This window comes from Empidonax traillii, unplaced genomic scaffold, assembly GCF_003031625.1.
Source record: "Empidonax traillii isolate 1590-97213 ecotype Southwest subspecies unplaced genomic scaffold, ASM303162v1 scaffold42:size1813164, whole genome shotgun sequence".
NCBI lineage: Eukaryota > Metazoa > Chordata > Aves > Passeriformes > Tyrannidae > Empidonax > Empidonax traillii.
The window spans coordinates 96457-116437 of record NW_020955235.1 but is presented as its reverse complement, the minus strand read 5'-3'; the positions used below and the strand labels follow the sequence as shown (position 1 = coordinate 116437).

The 19981-nt window shown below is 44.9% G+C and overlaps 2 protein-coding genes and 1 long non-coding RNA gene across 3 annotated transcripts in view; 2 read left to right on the top strand and 1 right to left on the bottom strand.

Annotated features, from left to right (window-relative positions):
* Positions 1 to 3258: 3258 nt before the first annotated feature.
* HOXD1 (homeobox D1) lies at positions 3259 to 4070 on the top strand. Its single transcript, XM_027878510.1, has 2 exons — positions 3259 to 3667; positions 3811 to 4070. Exons 1-2 carry the CDS (start codon positions 3259 to 3261, stop codon positions 4068 to 4070), a joined length of 669 nt encoding a protein of 222 aa, XP_027734311.1.
* Positions 4071 to 7785: 3715 nt separating this feature from the next.
* LOC114054900 lies at positions 7786 to 17011 on the bottom strand. Its single transcript, XR_003570611.1, has 3 exons — positions 16847 to 17011; positions 15516 to 15616; positions 7786 to 10518 (listed from the first exon to the last, which is right to left on the bottom strand). It is a non-coding gene; the product is annotated as an uncharacterized LOC114054900 (long non-coding RNA).
* Positions 17012 to 17097: 86 nt separating this feature from the next.
* The window catches only part of MTX2 (metaxin 2), a 34134-nt gene continuing 31250 nt past the window's right edge, over positions 17098 to 19981 (top strand). The window contains exon 1 of the mRNA XM_027878463.1: positions 17098 to 17216. Within this exon, the coding sequence (XP_027734264.1) occupies positions 17177 to 17216 (40 nt within the window). The 5' untranslated portion in view covers positions 17098 to 17176. The remainder of the gene's footprint in view (positions 17217 to 19981) is intronic.

Genomic DNA, 19981 nt, shown 5'->3' with positions numbered 1-19981 from the left:
CTGCTTCTGCTTGGGCCTGAGCCAGCTGGGACCTGAGCAGAAATCCCATCTAGCAGAAGCACAACCCAGCCCCAAGGCCCGAGAGCCATGGAGTAACATGGCAGGGCAGGACTGAGACCCTACGTCAGGGGCCTTTCGTGGTTTGTCTGTGTTAACAGGTTTATGCTTAAATCCAGAGTGTTTGCTTACCTCTCTTCAGGATGCCCACCCGCTGTCTCCGCACCATGGATGTACATCATCCCCAGGTACCACTGAGAATCAGCTTTCCTCCCGCTGGCAGTGTTGTGCCAGCAGAGAGGCAAGGCTATGCTTGAACTTGACCTTCCAGGTCTGGGGGCTGAGGAGGGATATGTTTGATCTCCTGTTAGTTAGTTATTGTGACAAGTGCAGAGGGGGGAGTCTTGCTCCAGAGAGGAAAGGCAACATGTCCCAATCTCAAAGGGGTGTCTGTGGCTTAGGGCTGCCCTTGCCTTCAACACATATGCTGCTCAAGCAGCTTCCCTAAGGCATTGCTGGTAAGTGTCTGTAACCACCTAGGGCTTTTTGGCCAGGCTTTTTCCTACATCATGTCTTGGTTTCACAGTGGCTATCTCAGGCTTTGCAGTGGCCCACGTTTCCAGAAACATGGTGACACAAGGATTCATTTGGACTATTGTTCTCACAGAGGTTTTTGCCCCAGCAGCTTCCCTGACTAATGCCTTCACTCCACTGCTCATACAGCCATTCTCAAACTGCCTTTGACAGCATCATGTTCTTCACACTCTTCTTCTTAACCCACTTTTCTTTTTCCTCCTTCTGACTTCCAGGGAGTCCTTCCTTTCTCCCATTAGACTCCTTGTAAAAAAAACAACTGCAGTTGTTCTACTTTGTATCACTGGAACTTAGCTATTTAAGTCTGAACACTGTGAAATTCAGAGGTGTAGAAAAAGCCCTCCCTCAAAAGCCGGGACATCAAGAAGAGATGCTTTGCCTGTATTTAGCCACTGATTTCTGCGTTTGACACACTTGAACAGTCCTGCAAAAACAAACAGGTAATTAACAAGAAACTTGGTAGCAGAATCCAGCTGGGTAAATGGAAAGATCATATGTTGGTGTGAACAGAGACAGCTCTTCTAGCATTTAAAACAGTCTTAGGCGTAATAAAACCAGTTGTGTTCTGCAAACAGAAGACTCAAGTAAAGCAGCAACCCTACTGTAGAGGCAATTCTCTTTCCTTCCCTGCGGGCAGGAGTTTTTACAGCAGAGGAGACTGAAGAGCACAGATACTCTCCTGCATGGACACCTTTTCTCTGCTGAAGAGAAAGCCTGGTGTTCCAGGCTTCTGATTTTTCAGAAGATGACATTTTCCAAACTGCTCTGATTGCCATGGGTGTGCTGAGCAAGTTTGCATCATCCAGAATTCAACCCCTCAGAATGTATGTTTCCCAACAAGGTGCATTTGATCTAAATTGTTTTTCTAATTCATAGCTCTGAAAATGGAAGTTTAGGTGATACTCTATTACTAGTGCAGCAGGGCAGCACAGCTCGTAAGAGTGAACAAGTCTGTGCCAGAAGAACATGTAGCTTCAGGGTTTTGGGTTTTCAGTGACTGCTGTGCCTGTAAACTTGAAGTCCAACCTTAAAGCAGTAATCTGTATAGCCAGTCTTTGTTCTGCAATAGTTGTTTTATAGTAGGTGGGCAATATGAGCTGGGGAGAACATGGGGCTGATAGAAGACCATGTTGCTGGTCAGAGCCCATATGCAGGGAAATGCTCCTGAGTGCTTGCAGGCTTGTGTCTGTCCCAGAGATGTGTCCTCTCAGGGCCCCTGCAGGAAAAAACCCAAACAGACCTGCTCTGAATCATCAGCCGGGTGTAATGGTGGGGCAACTGGGGCTGAGCTGCAGAGCATAACTGTCTACAGTAAAGAGTTGAGGCTGAGTCAATGAAATGGTCTGTCTGCCTGCAGTGTCCCTTCCTTGTCATCAGCCCAGCCCTCTGAAATCTGCAGAAGACCCAACGGAATTTTTCCTTCTCTGGGGATTTTGGCTGCCTCTGGGTTGTTGGCACCATGGCACCATGTTTGGTCCTCCCAAAATTTATGGCCTCTTTCTGACCACAGCAAATAGCACTTTGGCTGAGAACTTGTAGCTGTTGAGTGGAAGCACTGGATGATGGATGAAAGCATTTAAATTTCTTGCATTTATTGAGAAATATTTTTTCAAATAAAGTACAACCCTTGCACTTCCCAGCTGAGATCACATCCACTTCTTAAGAATTAGAAGGCAGCATGTCTAATTTGAAGCAGAATGATACTGCCCTTCTTCATGTTGCTTGTCTGTCCAGTTTCAAGTCCTCGAAGGCCAAGCATGCTCTGCCCAGCACGTCCTTTTCTGTTCTGAACTGCACTGACGCATGGTTATCAGCTGAGGTGTTGGATGAAACCCATCATTATCCAAATCAAACATAAGTGTGGCTCCGACTGGATGATCAAGTGTCACTTGGAGACATTTAGGGAAAGACAATTATTTTCAGAGTTCAGGTTTCACTTCCTCCACCTTGTTCCTGCTTCCAGCAACTCTGTAGGGATAAAAACCAAGAGAGAGAGTTGGAACGTTTGGCTGGGCAGCGCAACTTGATGCGCTCTCTGCCAACGGCAAACACTCAGTAAACAATGCCGAACTGCCAAGGGAAAAATGAAAGTCCATTAATGGGGTGAGCCCGGGGATTCACTTTTGGGAGGCTGCAGAGCACTTATCTGATGGAACGAGACCATTAAGTGCCATGAGGTGCAACAACAACCCTCCCAACCGCCTTAAGCCTCAGGGTCTGGACAGCCTGGGTGTGCCTGCACGCGCCGCCGCTCCTCGGGACCTCGTGGGCTCCCATGGGAGTCTCCAGGAGCCTGGCCGGCAGCAGGGCAAGAGGCAGACGTACCCGCGGACGGAAGGCCAGGCTGCGAGAAAGCGCCGGCTCACCCACCTCTAAACTCCCGGCAAACGTTCCAAGTGCGCGGCGATTCCGTCGACTCCAGAGGAAGCGGCTTGTCCCGGGGGGATCCCGGGAGTGCTCAGGAGGACTGCCCACCTGAGCCTCGCGCCGGCCCTGGGCAGCCGGACGTGGGCAGGGGAGCCGGCGGCTCCCGGGACCCCCGGTGCGGGCTCCCGCCGCCGGGCTCCCATTGGCCGCGGGGCAGGACGTGCCGCCCCGCTCCCGGCCCTTATTAGGGCAATATTGCCCCTACGGGCAGGTATGGGGAGCGGTGTTGCCCCGCGGGCCATGGACCTGGGGTACTTTGCCCTCGCCTTGCCGCCGGGGCTGTGCCGTGGGGCCCCATACCCGCAGCGAGGGGACGACGCCTTTCTGGCGCTGGGCACCACGGCCAGCGCCGCGCCCCCCCCGCAGGCGGCGGGGTACGCGGCCACCCTCGCGGCGGCGCCGGGCCCCGGCAGCCGGTCGTCGCGCGAAGCCGGACCGCCGGGATACGCCACGTCCATCCTTCCCGAGAGCGGCCGCTCCCCGCCGCCGGACTCCGCCCGCCCCTGCCCCTGCCTCGGCGGGGGGCTGCGGGGCATCTCGCCCTGCCCCTGGGCCGTCCCCGCGCCCGACTCCCCGGCCCCCGCGGCGGCTCCGGCGGCGCCCCGCACCTTCGAGTGGATGCGAGCGAAGCGGAGCCCGCCCAGGAGAAGTGAGTGGGGCGGCGGCGAGCGGGGGGGGGCTGCTCCCATCCCGGCTTCCCTCTGCCCCTCTCCTGCCTCGGCCCCGACCCCCGCCCCGCTCCCTCCCCCTGCCTATGCCCCCGCTGAAGCGCAGTGTTTTTCGGCGTTGCAGGCGGCGCGGCGCCGTGCGGGGGGGAACCTCCCGCCTGCCCCGCACGCACCAGCTTCAGCACCCGGCAGCTCACGGAGCTGGAGAAGGAGTTTCACTTCAGCCGGTACCTGTCGCGGGCCCGCCGCCTCGAGGTGGCCCGCTCGCTGCGCCTCCGCGACGCCCAGGTGAAGGTCTGGTTCCAGAACCGCCGCATGAAGCAGAAGAAGCGGGAGCGGGAGGCGCGGGCCGGCCCCGCCGCTGCCCCGGGCGGCCCCGCCTGAGGCGCCGCCGCCCCCCACGGAGGGGCCCCCGGGGGCGTCGGGGCTGGGCTGGAACCTGCGGCTGGCGCGGCACACGGGGGGTCCTTTCATGCAGGACCGCGGCGGTGCAGCCCTGTTGCTTTTTTTCTGTTGCAACTTTATGTATAGTTTTATTTATGAGGATTCAGGGAAAAGTGTCTCGATCTGGGCCGGAGCAGCGGGCGGGCGCCTCGGGGAGATTATGGAGAAGGTTCGCTCCCCCGGGCAGGGCAGCGAGCGGCTCCGCCACCTCCACTGGGTGCACGGGGAACTGTCCCGACCCCTTCTTCGTTTTGCATTTGAAAAGAGAGATCCGTAGGCTCAGACGGAGTTGGTGCAGAAGAAGGGAAAAAACCCCTAGAAGCAGAGGGGAGGAGGAAATTTCCTCTCACGGGAGGGGACAGGGATGGACACGGCTACAAGTATGAGTCCAAGATCCCCTTTTGAAAAAAGTGTCCTTGTCTTCTGCTCTGCCCTTCGCAAAGTTGATGCAAAAAAGAGTTTATGCTTGTATTTATTCCTCATTCATCCCCATTCTTTTCCCTGATGTGCCTGATTTAGTTAAAAATCTGTTTAATAACTGTCAGGGGAAATTTTAAAAGAAAAAAAGTCTTTGGAGGAGCACCTCATGCCATTCGAACTACAGAGGTGCTGGGATTTTCTTTGCAGAGGCTCTGGGAGTCCCGGGACCGGCCAGCAGCCACTCTGCTGACTCCCAGCACCTCTCACGTGTGCTCAGGCAAGGACAGTGTAAAGCCTCTTACAGTGTCTAGAGCCAGACTCTCAGTTCATCCAGCTTTCTCAGGCTTCATTGTATTTTATGGTTAACAAAATGTGCCGCGTTAAATCAGTTTGCAACAAATCTTACCACATTCAAAATCTCAAGACCTGTTAAAGCACAGGAGGATGCTTGGGTTTGACCATAGACTTCTGCCAACAAAAGACCAAGAGGATTCCTAGGTCTTTTACTTGGATACTTGTTCAAAAAAGATTGGCAATGACTGATTACCTCATACAAGTGCAAAATTCACCAGTGATCCTTACTTCCCCTGAGTTCATCTTTCACAGAACTAAAATAACAGTATCAAAGTGGATGAAAGAGCCACATTTAAGACTTTTTTCCCATCTGTGACTGAGAATGCATAACAACAACATGGAGAGTAATGACATCTGGATTTATGTGGGTGTGATTTTATTTATTTGTGGACAAGTCTTTTATTTTGGACAGGTCTTTCCTCAGGACTTCTGCTGGGTGTTGGAATTTGGAGTGAAGAACAAATTATAGCAGCAGAGGAGATGGACCTCAGGGGAACCTGTGAGATGCACTGGGTCCCCATCTGGAAGCCAGCACCAGACACCAACAGCTGTCTGTCTTTGTTGGATGCTTGCTGGGTAGAAGGAACACAGAGAGAAGATAAAGATGGATGTCTCAAGTCAGAAAGTCTGCAATATGGGGAATACTTACTCTCTGTAATACTTTCCATTCCATCAGGCACCCTTCTGCTTACAGGCTTTGTTATGAAGACTTCTCTTTTGCCAAGGGACTGAAGAGCCACTGCCGATGGCAGCTTCACCGGAGGTTGGTGGGAGCCCTGGGAACCTGCTCCCAAAAGCTGGGCAGACAAGTTGTGATGATGTTGTGGTGGCAGGTCCACAGCTGAGCGGGGTCAGGTAGGCAAGGAGATGGGTGCCCGCAACTCCCCCCCCCCCCCCTTCCCCCGTGAGTATCTAGAAAAGGGACTTCCCAAGACAAGTGTTAGGTTAGACATCATATCCTGACTGTACTGGGAAAGGGCAGTAACACTAGAGGCTTACAGTTTTGCATGCACACAGGGACATTTTCTTTCTGTACATAGTGTTTTGGTTCATGTCCCTTGGGCTGATTCACTTCATGGGGTAGCCCTGAAAAATTCTCAGGCCTGAAGTACTTGTGTTAAACTAGTTGCAACCAAAATATGTGGTCTGCAGTTCTTCTTTAATGACACCAAACAAGCATTTATACTGCAGGCCAATCATTCATTAAAAACCAGGAAATAAAATGTCTGCCACCTTTTTGTTTTTATTTTTTTTTTTAGATGACGGTATTTAAAGCAGAATGAAATCTGGTAAAATTCATGAAAATTCAAGTAAATCAAATTTGTCTTGCAAGCTGAATATTAAAGGCAAATAAAGTAGTAACCAACCCTTTTCAGCTGTTTTTAAGGTACGTTTTTACCAACTCTTCTGTTGCTGCGCTAAGTTTTTTTATACTACAAATAAGCCTAGACATGTATCCAGAATGACCCATCTTTCACAGAGCATACGTTTCATATGCAAACTTCAGAAAACAGCTGTATTTTCAGTTACCTCCAAATTTGTCACGTCTGTGGGGTTGTTGGTTTGTCTTCCTTTGATTTTCCTAATGATTTTGACACTTGTGCTAGGCACTTTAGGCCAGAGGAATGGTTCCTACACTGCTGGCATGCCCCTGCACTACCACCATGGAAAGAAGGATTCTCATTGATTTCAGTGGTGCTAGATCAGGCCATTAGAGCACATTAAGTCTTTCATAATGAGTGTTTTCATGACATGTATTTTCCTGAATAAATAAATACATATGCTGGCCTTGTAGCGATGCACAGTTCTGTATCCATCAAAATGACATAGACTGAATATATAGAGATTTACTTGCAAATTAAGATGAAACCTTGCAACTCTTTTATGGCAGTCTGAATCAATTTGCTGGTATGAACACAACAATATTCTGTCCTAAGAACTGGTACTTAGTATTAAGTAATTTCTGCTCACGTGACATGGCCAGTTTGATAGGATCTTTCTTCTTCACAAACAGTTTTAGCTGTATGAGGATTAGATACTGCTCCTTTGCACCATTCTGTCAGCAAGAAACCCAGAGGAAGGAGCTAATGCAAGTCACGTGCCAATTCTTGAATAATTAAATAAAAATGCCTGTGATATATATGGATGCACAAATGAGACAAATAAATGATAGATAAGGTCTAAGATTCACTAATTTAACATTAATCCCAAGAGCTGTGTTTCACATATGCTCAATTTGATGCCTAGCAGTTGGGAACAGGTTTTAGATTAAGCAGATAGAGGTAAGAGCACAAGCTGCAGTTTTTACTGCAATCAAAACAAAATATTCCAGACTTGCCTCAGTAGATACCCACCACCATATAATTTATCAAAAATTATGTAAATACTATTTCCTGGCCTTCGTTTCCCTCAAACATGATCAGAAGCCACAGAAAGACCATTCTCTTTCAGTCGTATATTAATTTTTGCATACTGACTATTGCTCAAAGGGCCACAGGCTACAAAGTGATATGAACAAAGTAATTTTTTGTGTGTTCCCATTTTGCCTGGAACAGAACAAAAATACTGATTTAGAAGGCTTCCAAGAGGAAAAGAAGTTGTAAAATTACTGTTCCTAAGTGGTATATGTGAATATACAGATTTCATATATTTCGGATAAGCACATAATAACAGAAAATCACACCTTTTTGCAAACCAAACTTAGGCAAGAAACCAGGCTCACTGGGCTATCTGGCTCACAAACACAGCACAGGGAACGCTTTGCTGAGGGTCAAAACAATGACTCTGGTTTATGGTATGAGCTGCATTTACAGGTTTATTTTGACCATGAAAGAACACAGCAGTAAGCCAGAAAACAAAAATATGCAACCCAATCCCCACATTTTAATCTCCTTTTAAAAGTGTGCCATTTCCTTTATTTATTGGTAAAACCTGGAAACTGTGGTTTACACAGAAAATGGTACAAATTACTAGTAGAGGAGAACAGACGACCACTTCTTTTAAGGAAAGTCTTTGCAGTCAAAATCACAAAATGCAAATACCTCCTTGTAGTTCCAAGAGCTTGTCTCTAATAGCTAATAAATCATACTTATGATTTGTCCTGTGCTGCTCTATTAGCCCAAATTCCAAGGAGATCCCGAGAACACTTGCAAATCCCTGATGACCAAGGGAAAATAGGTATGGAGAGAAACCCCAGGGGAGACATGGCTGTTATCATTAAGAGGTGTCTGAAGTTTGTGGGAAACACATTCTGTTCTATTTGCGATAATGGCTCTATGCAGCTGTACGTTTGTGCGATTCACTCAATCTCAACCATCGGTTTTTATTATTTTTTCTAATGTCAGTGAAGTAAGGAGTCTTTGGCCAGGGAAAGGCACCCTGTTAAAAGAAAGAAAGGTGAACCAAGCGACAAATCATTCTGCTCCCTGTCAAAACAACATCTGTTATTCACACCTCTACGCAACCACATCTCTAAAATGCCCTCCAAATAATTCTGGGCAATATATGGGAAAAAGATGCTTCCCAGAGCCAGTGTCTTACTGTATTTTAGCTTTATACGGAAATTTTTTTGTTGCTCTTGAGCGCCAGCCAAGTGAACAAAATAAACCTCAGCTGTGCAACATGTGACTCTTCCTTGGCTTAAACTTATGCCTGCATAGAGTGTTAAAATCTCAGAGATACAGTCCTGAGACCTATTTGTAAACTGGGAAAGGCTTCCTTTATATTGAAAAAATTTAGATCAGTGGCTCACAAGAGCTTTTCATAAACAATTTTGGCATTCTTGTGTTTTTGTTTCCTCAAAAGGCAACAGCCTCTGATGATTAGCAGATTGAAAGCCAGCATTTTAAGTAAACAAATAAATACAGGAACAAACATAGTCAGTTTCTTTTCTACTAGCGTGCCAGACTTCCCACCACCTGGAAAACAGATTTTACTATGCGTCATCAGAAAGCATAGTGTGCCAAATAATAACTCACAAGAAATTTTAGTTTATTCTGAAAAATATGGCATTTTTAACCAGGATAGCATATCATGCCTTATGAAAATGTTTAACTCAAGCAGTCTGGCCCATGGTCCTGACCTTAGAGAGAGACCCTTACACTGACCAGCATGGGTGACACCTAACCTGGGTGCTTGTGCCCTTACGCAGAGAACAAAGACCTTTGCAATGCATGAATCCATGCTGCTGTGGGTGTGCACAGAATTACACCCATGTGTGAAGTCAGTAGATCAGGAGATCTGTTTCTGTGGGGCAAAAGTAACTGTTCCTTCTACCCATACAGCCTATGAAAAACAGCCATATCCCAGTAATATGACTTTGGTGATATTAGTACAGCGGAGAATCTGAGAGCTAAGGCTTCCCAACTATTACTCTTCATCTTAACAGCTGTGCTACAATAAATCTACATTCCTAATGCCTGTTTTTATGTTCCTTTAACAAGTAAGCTAGATTAAACACAATAAAATTTAGAGTGGTAGTTGAAAACAGATAAAAATATCACTAAATTTTTTAATGACTACTCAGATCAGATTTTGCTCAGTTACTGTTCAGATAATGGAAACAGTTTCTAATCCTGGCAATCTCTAGTGTTAGATCCATATCTTAAGCATAGATATTAGTATAATTATTTCAATATGCACACATTTATGGATTTATAGATTATATAATTTATGTGGGGCAACATTTCCTTCAACATCCAAGTGTATCAAATCCAATGATAATTATGAAACAGTGTTAAAAGCCTATCAATACAATAGTTTATCTTTCTCTTTGGAAATTCTGCTGAGTAAAAGTGGAGTAGGTACATGACCCCAATGGGTTATCAAACCCATTTTCTCATGACGGAAGAGACTGGACTCCAAAACACAGTTCAGTGGGGTGATCTCTTGGGGTCCAAGATTTTGTAAAATTTTATAATTGTAATCAGCACCGTGACTTTCATTTTAATGTGACCAGGCAAAAAGTTCAAAAAAACGGGGCATGGCTACTGAACACTCCTAATGTCACATCTCACTTAAAAAATGGACCACCTAGTGGTTCTGGTTGATTTTCAAATGTAGTATCAAATCAAACAGATTTCGTAATCTGATTTGGGACTTCACACTGTTGCAGCAAGAGCCATATAAGAAAATGACTATCACAACTCTGGTGTAATAATAAATGTGAAAAAAAATAAAAATAAAAACAAAGGAAAAAAGCATTACAACCTGTCTGCAGGTTGTCAGTGTTGTCTATGATGCTGTTGTGTCTCTCACCTGTGATCTAAGGCCTGCAACAGAGCTCACCCCCCACTCAGAGGCTGGACTAGGCTGAAATTTAGCTAGCCTGTGTTCTCTGCAGACTCAGAAACAATATGGCTCATATGGCTCAATGTATTTCTCAACCAGGCATTCCTTTTACATGTCCCAGTGTTCAAAAAACTTCAAAGTGCATCTTATTTGCAAAATGTTCTAGAATTGTTGCTGCACTGCTTTTTATTTCTGTCTCTTTGGTCTCTAAACAGACCAAAGGAAACAGTCAGTGCTTTTCTCACATCCTTCTACTAGTGCCAGGAACAGGATCAATCTGATGGGCCACATCTCCTCAAAAGTCTCAGGAGATACCAGCTCATACCTGCAACCAAAAAGACCATATGTTTTTAATGTATGTATATTCAAGTTATCTCAGTCAGCTTTTTTTTTTTTCCTTACCGCAGTTATACCCTGGGGAGAAACTATGTCAAATATGAACTTCTACAGCTGTATCGAAGATATGGCAAAGCTTTTTTTTGTTCCTTTTATGGAACAAGAACATTATTTTAGATGGAATATATTCAACTTCTGAAGTTTCTGCTATGTTGTATCTAATGAATCGGTTCTCAGCCTCCCTTAAAAATATAGAATGGCGCTCCTGTATGGCCAGGATACATGTCTACACTGAAAGTGGTGACAAAAAAAAAAAAAAAAAAAAAAAAAAAAAAAAAAAAAAAAAAAAAAAAAAAAAAAAAAAAAAAAAAAGCGCTAGAGAAAGGCTTCTAACTTATGAGACACATGGGAGAAATGATTCAGAAAATAAAAAGGCACTTCCATGTAAGCTTTTTAAGAAAAGGTTTCCCATCTAGAGGTAAAAATTTTATACCTAGAGGTAAAAGTTTTGTGAAAGGTCATTCAGCTTTGCAGCATTTAGCTGTAAAAATGAAACAGTTAGTGTAAACAATGAGTTGCTTCTCCAAGGCAGTAAGCAATCATGATTTTTGCTGAAGTGAGATGAACAGCAGGAAGAGCCAAGATCTAAACTCCATCCTGGCTCAGCAAAGACAGCATTCACACAAGATCAACCAGGTTCATGTCTCTGCTCCTGCATGTTGGTCTCCTCCTGAAAGCACTTTCCAGGGGTATGTAGGTTGAATGAGATAGTTTGCATCTGATGAATTCTCTACTGAACTTTCTTCTCAGGTGTTTTAAGAGGTCTACACATATGACTGATGAGGGGTTTCTGTAGGTGGGTCTTGTTTTCTCTTCCTTTCTTAGATCTCGCAAAGGGTTTTGGTTTTATCCCAGTGTGGAATAGCAACACATTTTTAAACTCAAAAATCTTTTGGGACAAGGCAGCCATTTCCTGCCCAGCTCTACAATTAATCACAGCACATCCTTCTTACAGTGTGTTACAGATAAATAATTCATTACAGCTGCCTCTTCCCTCCATGCAGGGTAGGCAGTTGTGATGATCATTTCTACAGGACGAAGGAGAAAGTTAATTCTTTCTATACCAGCCTCCAGAAAAGGAATTAGACCCTCTCACAAGGAGCTTTGATGAATTAATAAACCTCCTCAGTATTTACCACACTTGTCCAGAAACTGAGTTCAATTGCAGCTCCTTAATTTTCCAGATAACATCTTTAGAGTTTGAGAAGACTTGCCTAACCAGTGCCTACAGTCAAACTGTGAACAATTATTCTTATTTTCATTAACAGGATGGATCTGGATTTTGCTGCAGTACAAACTACACAAATATCATGATGAACCTTTACAGCCACCACTACTGCAAGTTGGAGTCATGATTACTGCTTTGACGTTCATGCCATTTTGACAATGAAGCCCTGATCCATGCTTTAAAAAAAGATTTGTTAGTGTCTGGTAAGCTAGGGATTAAAAAGATATAGACAAGCCTGGAAACAGCCTGTTAACACAGGTTGGATCCAAGGGAATCGAAGGTAGAGTTTGGCAGGAAGGGTAGAGGAAGGCAGTGCAAACCTGTGCAGTAGCACAGGCAGGGAAGCCAGGGCAAAGTCCCATTGACTGTTTGTTGTCTTCCTTCTGGAAGCTCCTGCTTTCAGGCCCCTCTGATCTCAGATTTTGTTTTAAAAGCCAAATTCTGATCCCATAAAGCATAAGCTGTATGAAACCTATTGCTCTAAACCCACCACTTGCATGGAAAAACATGTGCAGCTGATGCACTGTCAGGGTCCTGGGGCATTGATGAGCCTGACCAGCCCCACCTAGGACCCCCCACCCCACACTGTCCTACCCTGCCCACCGGCCCAGCAGATCTATTTAAAGCTCAGCCCAGGGTAATTGTCCTCTTTGCCTACCCATAGTTCTCCCTTGTTTGGGCTTTAACCTATGAGCTGATGTCCCTATCCCATGGAGGTACCTGATGCCCTGGGCTGAAAGCAGTGGGATGGACTGTAAAGGCTCTGCCCTGTGCTGCCCAACTGCGGAGCTCCCCTGTGAGAGCTTTCAGGTAAAGCTGGGAAGATTAAGGTCTGACTTCAAGATCACAGCTATTTTAGAGTCTGGGAAAGCCTCCTCAGCAGCTGCTGTGAATGACAGGGATATGCAGGAGCCTGGGGGCTTTAACATCTTCAGTGAGTAAAATAGTGAAGTTTACACAGCTGCAAGGATGACAGATGCGCTAAAATAGGCCTGGCACCCCTGATAATCTGACCCTGCTGAATAAAAGAGGGCAGGAAAGGAGGTGAGAAAGGGAGGAGAAAATGATTCATCTAATTGCTTTCATACAGTTTGTGATTGCCTGTTTGCTTTCAGAAATGCTATTCTTGTACCTCTTAAAACTCTATGAAAACTCTTTCTATCCTCATGTGGATTGTTGGAAATGCATCAGCATTGTTTTATTTGTCAATTAAGTATGCAGTATCTTCTGTAAGTGCAAAGTGGTGAATGTTAATACTCTGACTATTGCATCTTCATAGATGTATGTTCCTAGAAATCATACCTTATCCTGTTTACACAACAATTACACATCTTTGATCCTATCTTGAAAATAAGAGAATACTGTCAGCAGCATGCAATTAACTTTATCAATATGAAAATCTAATGTAACACACCTGAACTGTCACAAAAATAACTTGATTTCTTACTCCATCATGGTCAAATCAAGCAAACTACAAATCAAACTACAACAAAATGTATATGCCAGCTTCCCAGGGAAGTAAATAGAGCTGCAGAGGTGAGTTCGGCCTCAATTTTAAGTTCAGATTCTCATATAAAATGGTATTTCCTTAGTAAACTCACAGGACTGTGCATGTAACTGAAAAACTTGTAACTTGTCTCATGTTTGAGTAAATATGGCACCATTCCTCAGACTGAAGAACAGTGTATTGTATGGGCTGATGGGCAAACACTTGCCTTAAAGGTATACCAAGTGCCCTGCGAGATCCATTTGATCATACTAGTCCAGATTCATCTGCTTCTGTTGTCTGTGTACTTTGCCAGACTGTTTAGTGTACAGAGAACCTCTGGCACAAAGTCATGCTAAAAACACCCTCCTGCTGCTGCCTGGCACTGGCTGTGTTGGCAGGGAAGGACTTACTCAAGTCTTCCTTCATTGTAGACATTCCCAGCAGCCATAGTTGCTCTTTAAAGACACTGACAGGCAGCATAATGCAGAGCAGCCCACAGGATGCCCTAAGTTACACCAGAGGCAGAGCCTGGCTGCGGGCCAGGTGAGAAGAAAGCATTTCAGTGATGGTTTTTTTCCCCGTCTCTCACTACTGCTTGGCCTATTCTCAAATTCCAGCCGTACCACACAAGCAGTCTTCTGAGGTTTCACCCATCAGCAAGATTTCTGTGCAGTTCTGTTTGAGACAACCATTGCTAATCAAATCTGGGACTGTCAGTACTCCTCCTGTGTCTTGGAAAGGCCTGGCTTGTTAGACACCTGCTCCATGGAAATGGAGAGCAGTGGTTTGGGCAAAGGTCCCCACTAGTGTGCTAAGAAAGTGATTTGATGAGGTCTGTCGAGCAGCATGTGGCCCCAGTTGGTTGTCAGTTGGGCTGAAGAAAGGTTATACTGCAACACAGATCAACTCTGCAGTGTCCTCTACCACCTCACCAGTGCTCTGGGGAGGAGTGTTTCCTGTCAGTACATAATACCGTTGTATCCACCTTAAAATGGACTTAGCCCATAATGTGCTTCATGAACTTGAGAACTGTGTGCGACACCTAGATCTGTGCTCTCAAATTTGGAAAAACTTGTTTAAATGCCCCCATTTTCTGGGGATTTGTTTAATCTTATGTATTGCCATACATATGACTACCTAGACTGTAATTTGAATGGCTAACAATAGTGTTAAAAAGCAAACAGGATGAAAAAATGCATGAGACCATGAGATGTATTGCCATCCCATAATTCCTCTTGTAAAATATTCCTAAAAATTATACCAGCAAAGGAATCATACTGCAAGTATAGATATATGCTATTGATAGCCATACATTTTAAAAAATATTAACATGGAATAAAAGATGTTAAAAGCTGCGACGCCTAAAAGATACTACAAGGACACAGATTAGCTCTGTTTGAGCTGGGGCAAACTGAATCCTGATTTTTTTTATTACAAGTAAGTGCTACAATTTATCATACTTGGTGGAGGGATATACAGATTACAGAGTGAGTGGAATGCATGGAACTTTTCATCACACAACTGCACATTTTTCAAACTATTCAAACTCTTCATGAACCAATTTGCAACATATTACCATCAGTTAACTGACCAATATATAGTCCTTAAATGGAACTAATATAAACAGTCTTTTTGCTTCAGAATTGCTTCTGGTCTCAGGCATACATGGCATAGTCTCACTTTGGCAGAGTTAGCAGTTTTTCTTCTCTCTTGCTCAAGCTCCAAGGTCGCTTGCTGAATTCCATGGTTATCTCTGGAGCTTCTCACTGGACACCTGCTCCTACAAAAAGCTGTCTAACTAATACTAAGGGAACTAATAAGAAGTATTTTTTTTTCTAGGCAGAATATTAATCTTATTCAAATTCCATTCTATTTAAAATGGCATTCTTCCTAGTCCTGTTTAACCAATGGACAGTTTAACCCTAGCATTTAACACCTTACACGGTAAAGGCAGCCCATGTGGAGAGAGGCTATGAGAAAACTCTACTCCATCTTTTGGGCATGTCTGTGAAAGTACCCCTTATTAAGGGCTGACTTTCTGAAATGCAAAGCCCAAGGGACAGCATAATTCTGCCTTTTAGTTTCCCTAGAAATCCTACCTGAAAGTGCATCCTTCCCTCCACACTGAAATCAGAGGGAATAGCACCTTAGGGTCTCCTTAAGATCTATGAAAGCTGGGGATCTTTCCATGGCATGGAGCAAGAATTACCAGAAAGAAGTTTGCTAATGATGAGGCCAGCTGAACAAATGATTCCCATGCAGGTCCTGCAGGAAGCCAGGGTCACAACAGTGATGCATTTCCTCAAAAAGCTGGGGGAGGACAGAGGCATATGGAATAAAGGTGAAGGTGATGATGGAGCTGGTTTCATTGCTACTAGCTATCATCATTGGAGATCTCCCCAGAGGATTTCCTACAGAGTACTCTGCTAGAGCAGTCCTTTCAATGGGAGCAAGGAGGACTAGGAATGCAAAACCAAAAAACACTGCCCCAATCTCCTATCCCAGAGATAGATGCCTGAGCATCTGTGTCTTGCCACTCGTTGGAGGCATGGCCTGAGCACTGCTCAGTTTTTGTCACGTTTTGGCTAATTGTTTGGATTCGTCAGTAGATTTCTGTTGATATGTATTCGTTGATACTTGCTAGATTACTTCCTGATTTTTGCTCCCTGACTTAACACAACCCACCTCCATTTCTGGAGACAAGTTCTTTGTATTAAACTGAGCTCTACAGAGAAACCTTTTTTTTAATTGGGTGCTAATATATGCATTTGGCCTAGCTCGTACCTAGTTCAAGCTCAGCCTTTTGCACCATGTCTTATGTTTTTAGCCTCCTAAATACTGCTGGTGATGAAAGGACTCATATAGCACACACCAGCCTAGTTCAGACTCTTGTCATCTCTTAATACAAAGCCACTCAACTTCTCAGGACTGCTCAGAGTTTCTGTAATTTTGACGCTAGTCAACTTATATCTGTAATTAGAAATGGAGCTTTCATCAGCATTTTAAAAGAATCAGGTCTCTTTCACATCTGTGTTTCCAGTCCACAGTCCATTGTTAGAGTGTATTTACTGGCTCTTCTGCTATTGTTACTGCTCTAATAGCCCGCTTCCACTATTATGTGAAGAATATAATTAGTAATGATGCTCAGTAATTCAATAGTGTCACCAAAGGACTTTCACATACTTTGTAGACATTAATACATTTATGTAGTCCATATCTTCTAGTACTTATCCTTCACAGTAGCAAAAGTCTTATTTGATGAAATATTTTTAATTCTTACTAAAGCGTGGCTAAAGAAATGAGGATCAAGAGGCATTGTACAATGGAACAAGAATTTCACATGTCCTTTATCTTCCCTGCAGTCAACATATTTGGTATGTAATTTTATAGAATTTTCCAAAACTTCAGGTACTTCTAATATTATAGAACTGAGACTAAAAAATTAATGGTTGTTTAAAGGCAAGGTGTACATTTCAAAATGCAGAGTTTGTCTTCGGGAATTAAGATTCCCAACCCGGGATGACGAAAAGGCAGCTGTACCCTTCAGGGATAACCTACTGTCCCCAGGACACCTCAGGGCTCATTTAGGAGTTGCGTTCCCGATCCCCTCGCGAGTCAGTGTCCAAGTTGAGGGCGCCGCGCCGAGCGGGCAGTGCCCCGCGGGGACGGCCCCGGCTGTGAGTTCCAGAGGGTTTGCTCTCAACCCGGAATCTCGGGGCCAGGTGCCGTGCAATGCCGCGGGCCGAGCTCTGCCCCAGCACACCCGGCGGGCCCCGCCCCGGCCCCGGATGCAGTCGCGGCCCCCCCGGCGCCGCGGCGCCCAGTTCCTGTGCGTGTGCTCGGTCCGCCCGTCCTCCCTCCCTGCGCGACATGTCGCTGGTGGCCGAGGCCTTCGTGACTCAGCTGGCCGGTGAGGGGCGGGGGCGGGCGGGACGCCGGGGCCGCGCTGGGCCCCGCTCCGGGCCGGGCTCCCCGCTCCGGGCCGCGCTCCGGCGGCGGCGGCGCCCGAGTCCCGCGGCCTCCGTGCCCAGGGTGACCCCGCGGGACGGGGCCGGGGAGCCGCGGGCAGCGGGTGGGGGAGGCTGAGGGCGGGCCGGGGGTGCCGTGCAGAGCCCGGCGCCTGGGGACGGGCACAGGTCACCCCGCACAGCTCCTCACCGGACAGGGCTCCCCAGCACCGGCTGTGCCGGGGAGCATCGTCAGTTTCATTTAATCACTTCCATGTCTGAAAAGCTACCTAATTTGCTTAAGTGGTGCAAGAAAACCACGTCGTGCTTATAATTCTCTCAGCTGGAGTTGAGTCCCGCTGTGTGGGAGAGCTCGGTGCGGAGTCAGCCCCTTCCCGAGCGCCGCGCGTGTCCTGTGTCCCCCCGTGAAGCTGAGAAGTGTGACGGGACCTCTGGTACCTGTTGGTGCTCCTGTGGTCCACTAAAGCTGAGCTGTGCAAACTGGACGTGACCCACGAGATGAAACACAAATATGTATCACTGGGGAGTTATTTAGCAAAAAATGGTATTAATATGCTCTGAAAGAAAAAACCCAAAACATGAACCTTGGATAATTCTTGGCTACAAAGTTCAAAATACAGTTAGTATGTTGCATGCTGGAAATAAGCGCGTTGGTCGTGTTTCTCCTCACTTGTTATTCTCTGTTACTGATTTTTAGCTGCAGCACAAGCTCACAAACAATAAATACTGCAAGGGAACAGCATTTTGATTGATACTGACCAGTTGAGGAGTTAGGTGAGCTTTTATCCCAGCAGCTGGGTCTTCTGCCACTTGGTAGAGGCCCAAACATAAGTCTGAGTTGGATTCTCTGCTATGAATGTACTCTGACTTGTAGGTCATGTGAAGGTGATAGATCTTTAATCTAGGCCTGCAAAGGTACCCATAGACAAGCTTGAAGGTTGTGCTGGCCTCTTGAGTTGACAGCTGTTAATTCATAAATGTTAGCACAAACCATGTTTATATTTTGAGGGGTAGAGCCCTTGAATCATCAGGATATGGAGGATATGGTCATGGTCAGAATTGCTTCATGCCATTTACTTGCCTTTAATGATCTCTTTAGTAGATTTTTTTTATTTTGTCATTAAGGATATTTTGTTTAAAAGCCAAATGTGAATAGATCTTGATTCTCCTGCCTTCCTCTGCTCTGGGGCCTTCATTTATATTTTTGCTAATACTTATTTTTCTTCTGGAATTACAAATACAAACTCAAGACTGTACTGTATGTAGGCATCTCATTGCCTTCTTATTGGAACTGCTCTTATTTCACAACAGCGTCCTTCTAAACAAGCAAATTGTTGTAGAATACAACAATGAGAAAGCTGAATTAAGTATAGGACAAGGAAAATGCATGTTTGAAGAATGGGAACCAAGAAGACAAAGTTTTACAACAATTGTCTCTTTACTTCTGTGCTGAAGTGTTCTTCCATTCCTGGAGAGATTCTTACCTCCCATTTAGGATAGTGACATGCTGCTTATAGGAGTCTCAGACTCCTGTATTAACAATTTACTATTAAGGTGGTGCTTTGAGGGCATCAGAGCTGCTCAAGTACTTCTGGACCCTCCTACAATATAGTAAGCTTAAAGCTGTAGCACTTCATCTTTTACCTGTCAGTCACAGGTTAAGTAATACTCATTTCCTTTTATAGGTAAAGTAATATGTAAGCATCTAACATAAAAATACCGGCAGTACTTCTCCATTTTTTGCAGAATAGAAATGGTTGGTGCTTGTTTTATTAATCTTGCGCTTCTGCAGGATATGCAGCTACTTACTGTAACTCAAGGTACTCTACAAATTGTTGTTGCAGACCTGTCCACTGAAACATTCTTTAAAACCAAATTATGGCATTGTCTTTGCTTTTCCAATAGTGAGTCAGTTTCAAAAGCAGTTACCTGCCTTAAAAATAAAAAATGCCTTTGCCAGGGGGTTGCGACCTTTTCAGCTTGTCCATATTATGTACCAGGTCGGAAACTAAATAATGGTAAAATCACTCAGTTTGTTCATAGGGAACATTTTTCAGTTGAACAAAAAGTTATCCAGTACCCACTGCACTTCTAGATTTCTTGAAACATTACACAGACAAAGGGAATATTTAATTCTGTTACTAAGAAGATATAAATATCCCCCAAATCTAGGAATATTTGTGGGGAAGAAAAATGTATCTGCAATACCACTTAACAATGACATATATTTTAATAGTGTCTTACTCCATATCTGTGGTTGTGAATACTGCCTTTCTATTATGGATGGAAAAGTAAGAATGATTGAGAATTTTTTTCATGTTCATAAAAATGAAATTTCACTGGCTTATCACTGAGGGTCCTATTCATGAAGATGTCGCTTTGTCGTAGCAGTTGCAATGAGCTGCTGCTGCTCTTAACATGTAGCAGCTGTAGTGCATGGGTCCTTGCATGCAAATGTTTGAGACAATCAACCCAGCGCAGTTTGTTTTCTAGAACTGTTTTAAAAGCTGAGGGGAGGGTTTTAGAAGGGAAGGGGATCATAACTTTCTTTTACACACTGACTTTTTGTGTATGTATTTGAATTTTTTTTTTTAAAGTGCTACCCATCTTCACTTTAGCTGTGCCTTGTACATTCACTTCTGATATGCCTATTCACAGCCTCAGCACAAACTGAAACATAGAAAACATCTTGAACACTTTTTAGTGT

What these genes read in the sequence shown, in the direction of transcription:
- HOXD1 (XM_027878510.1), top strand. Translation starts at nt 3,259, where the DNA reads ATGGACCTGGGGTACTTTGCCCTCGCCTTGCCGCCGGGGCTGTGCCGT. An exon ending in GCGGAGCCCGCCCAGGAGAA is followed by an intron (nt 3,668 to 3,810) that starts GTGAGTGGGGCG and finishes TCGGCGTTGCAG; the next exon opens with GCGGCGCGGCGCCGTGCGGG.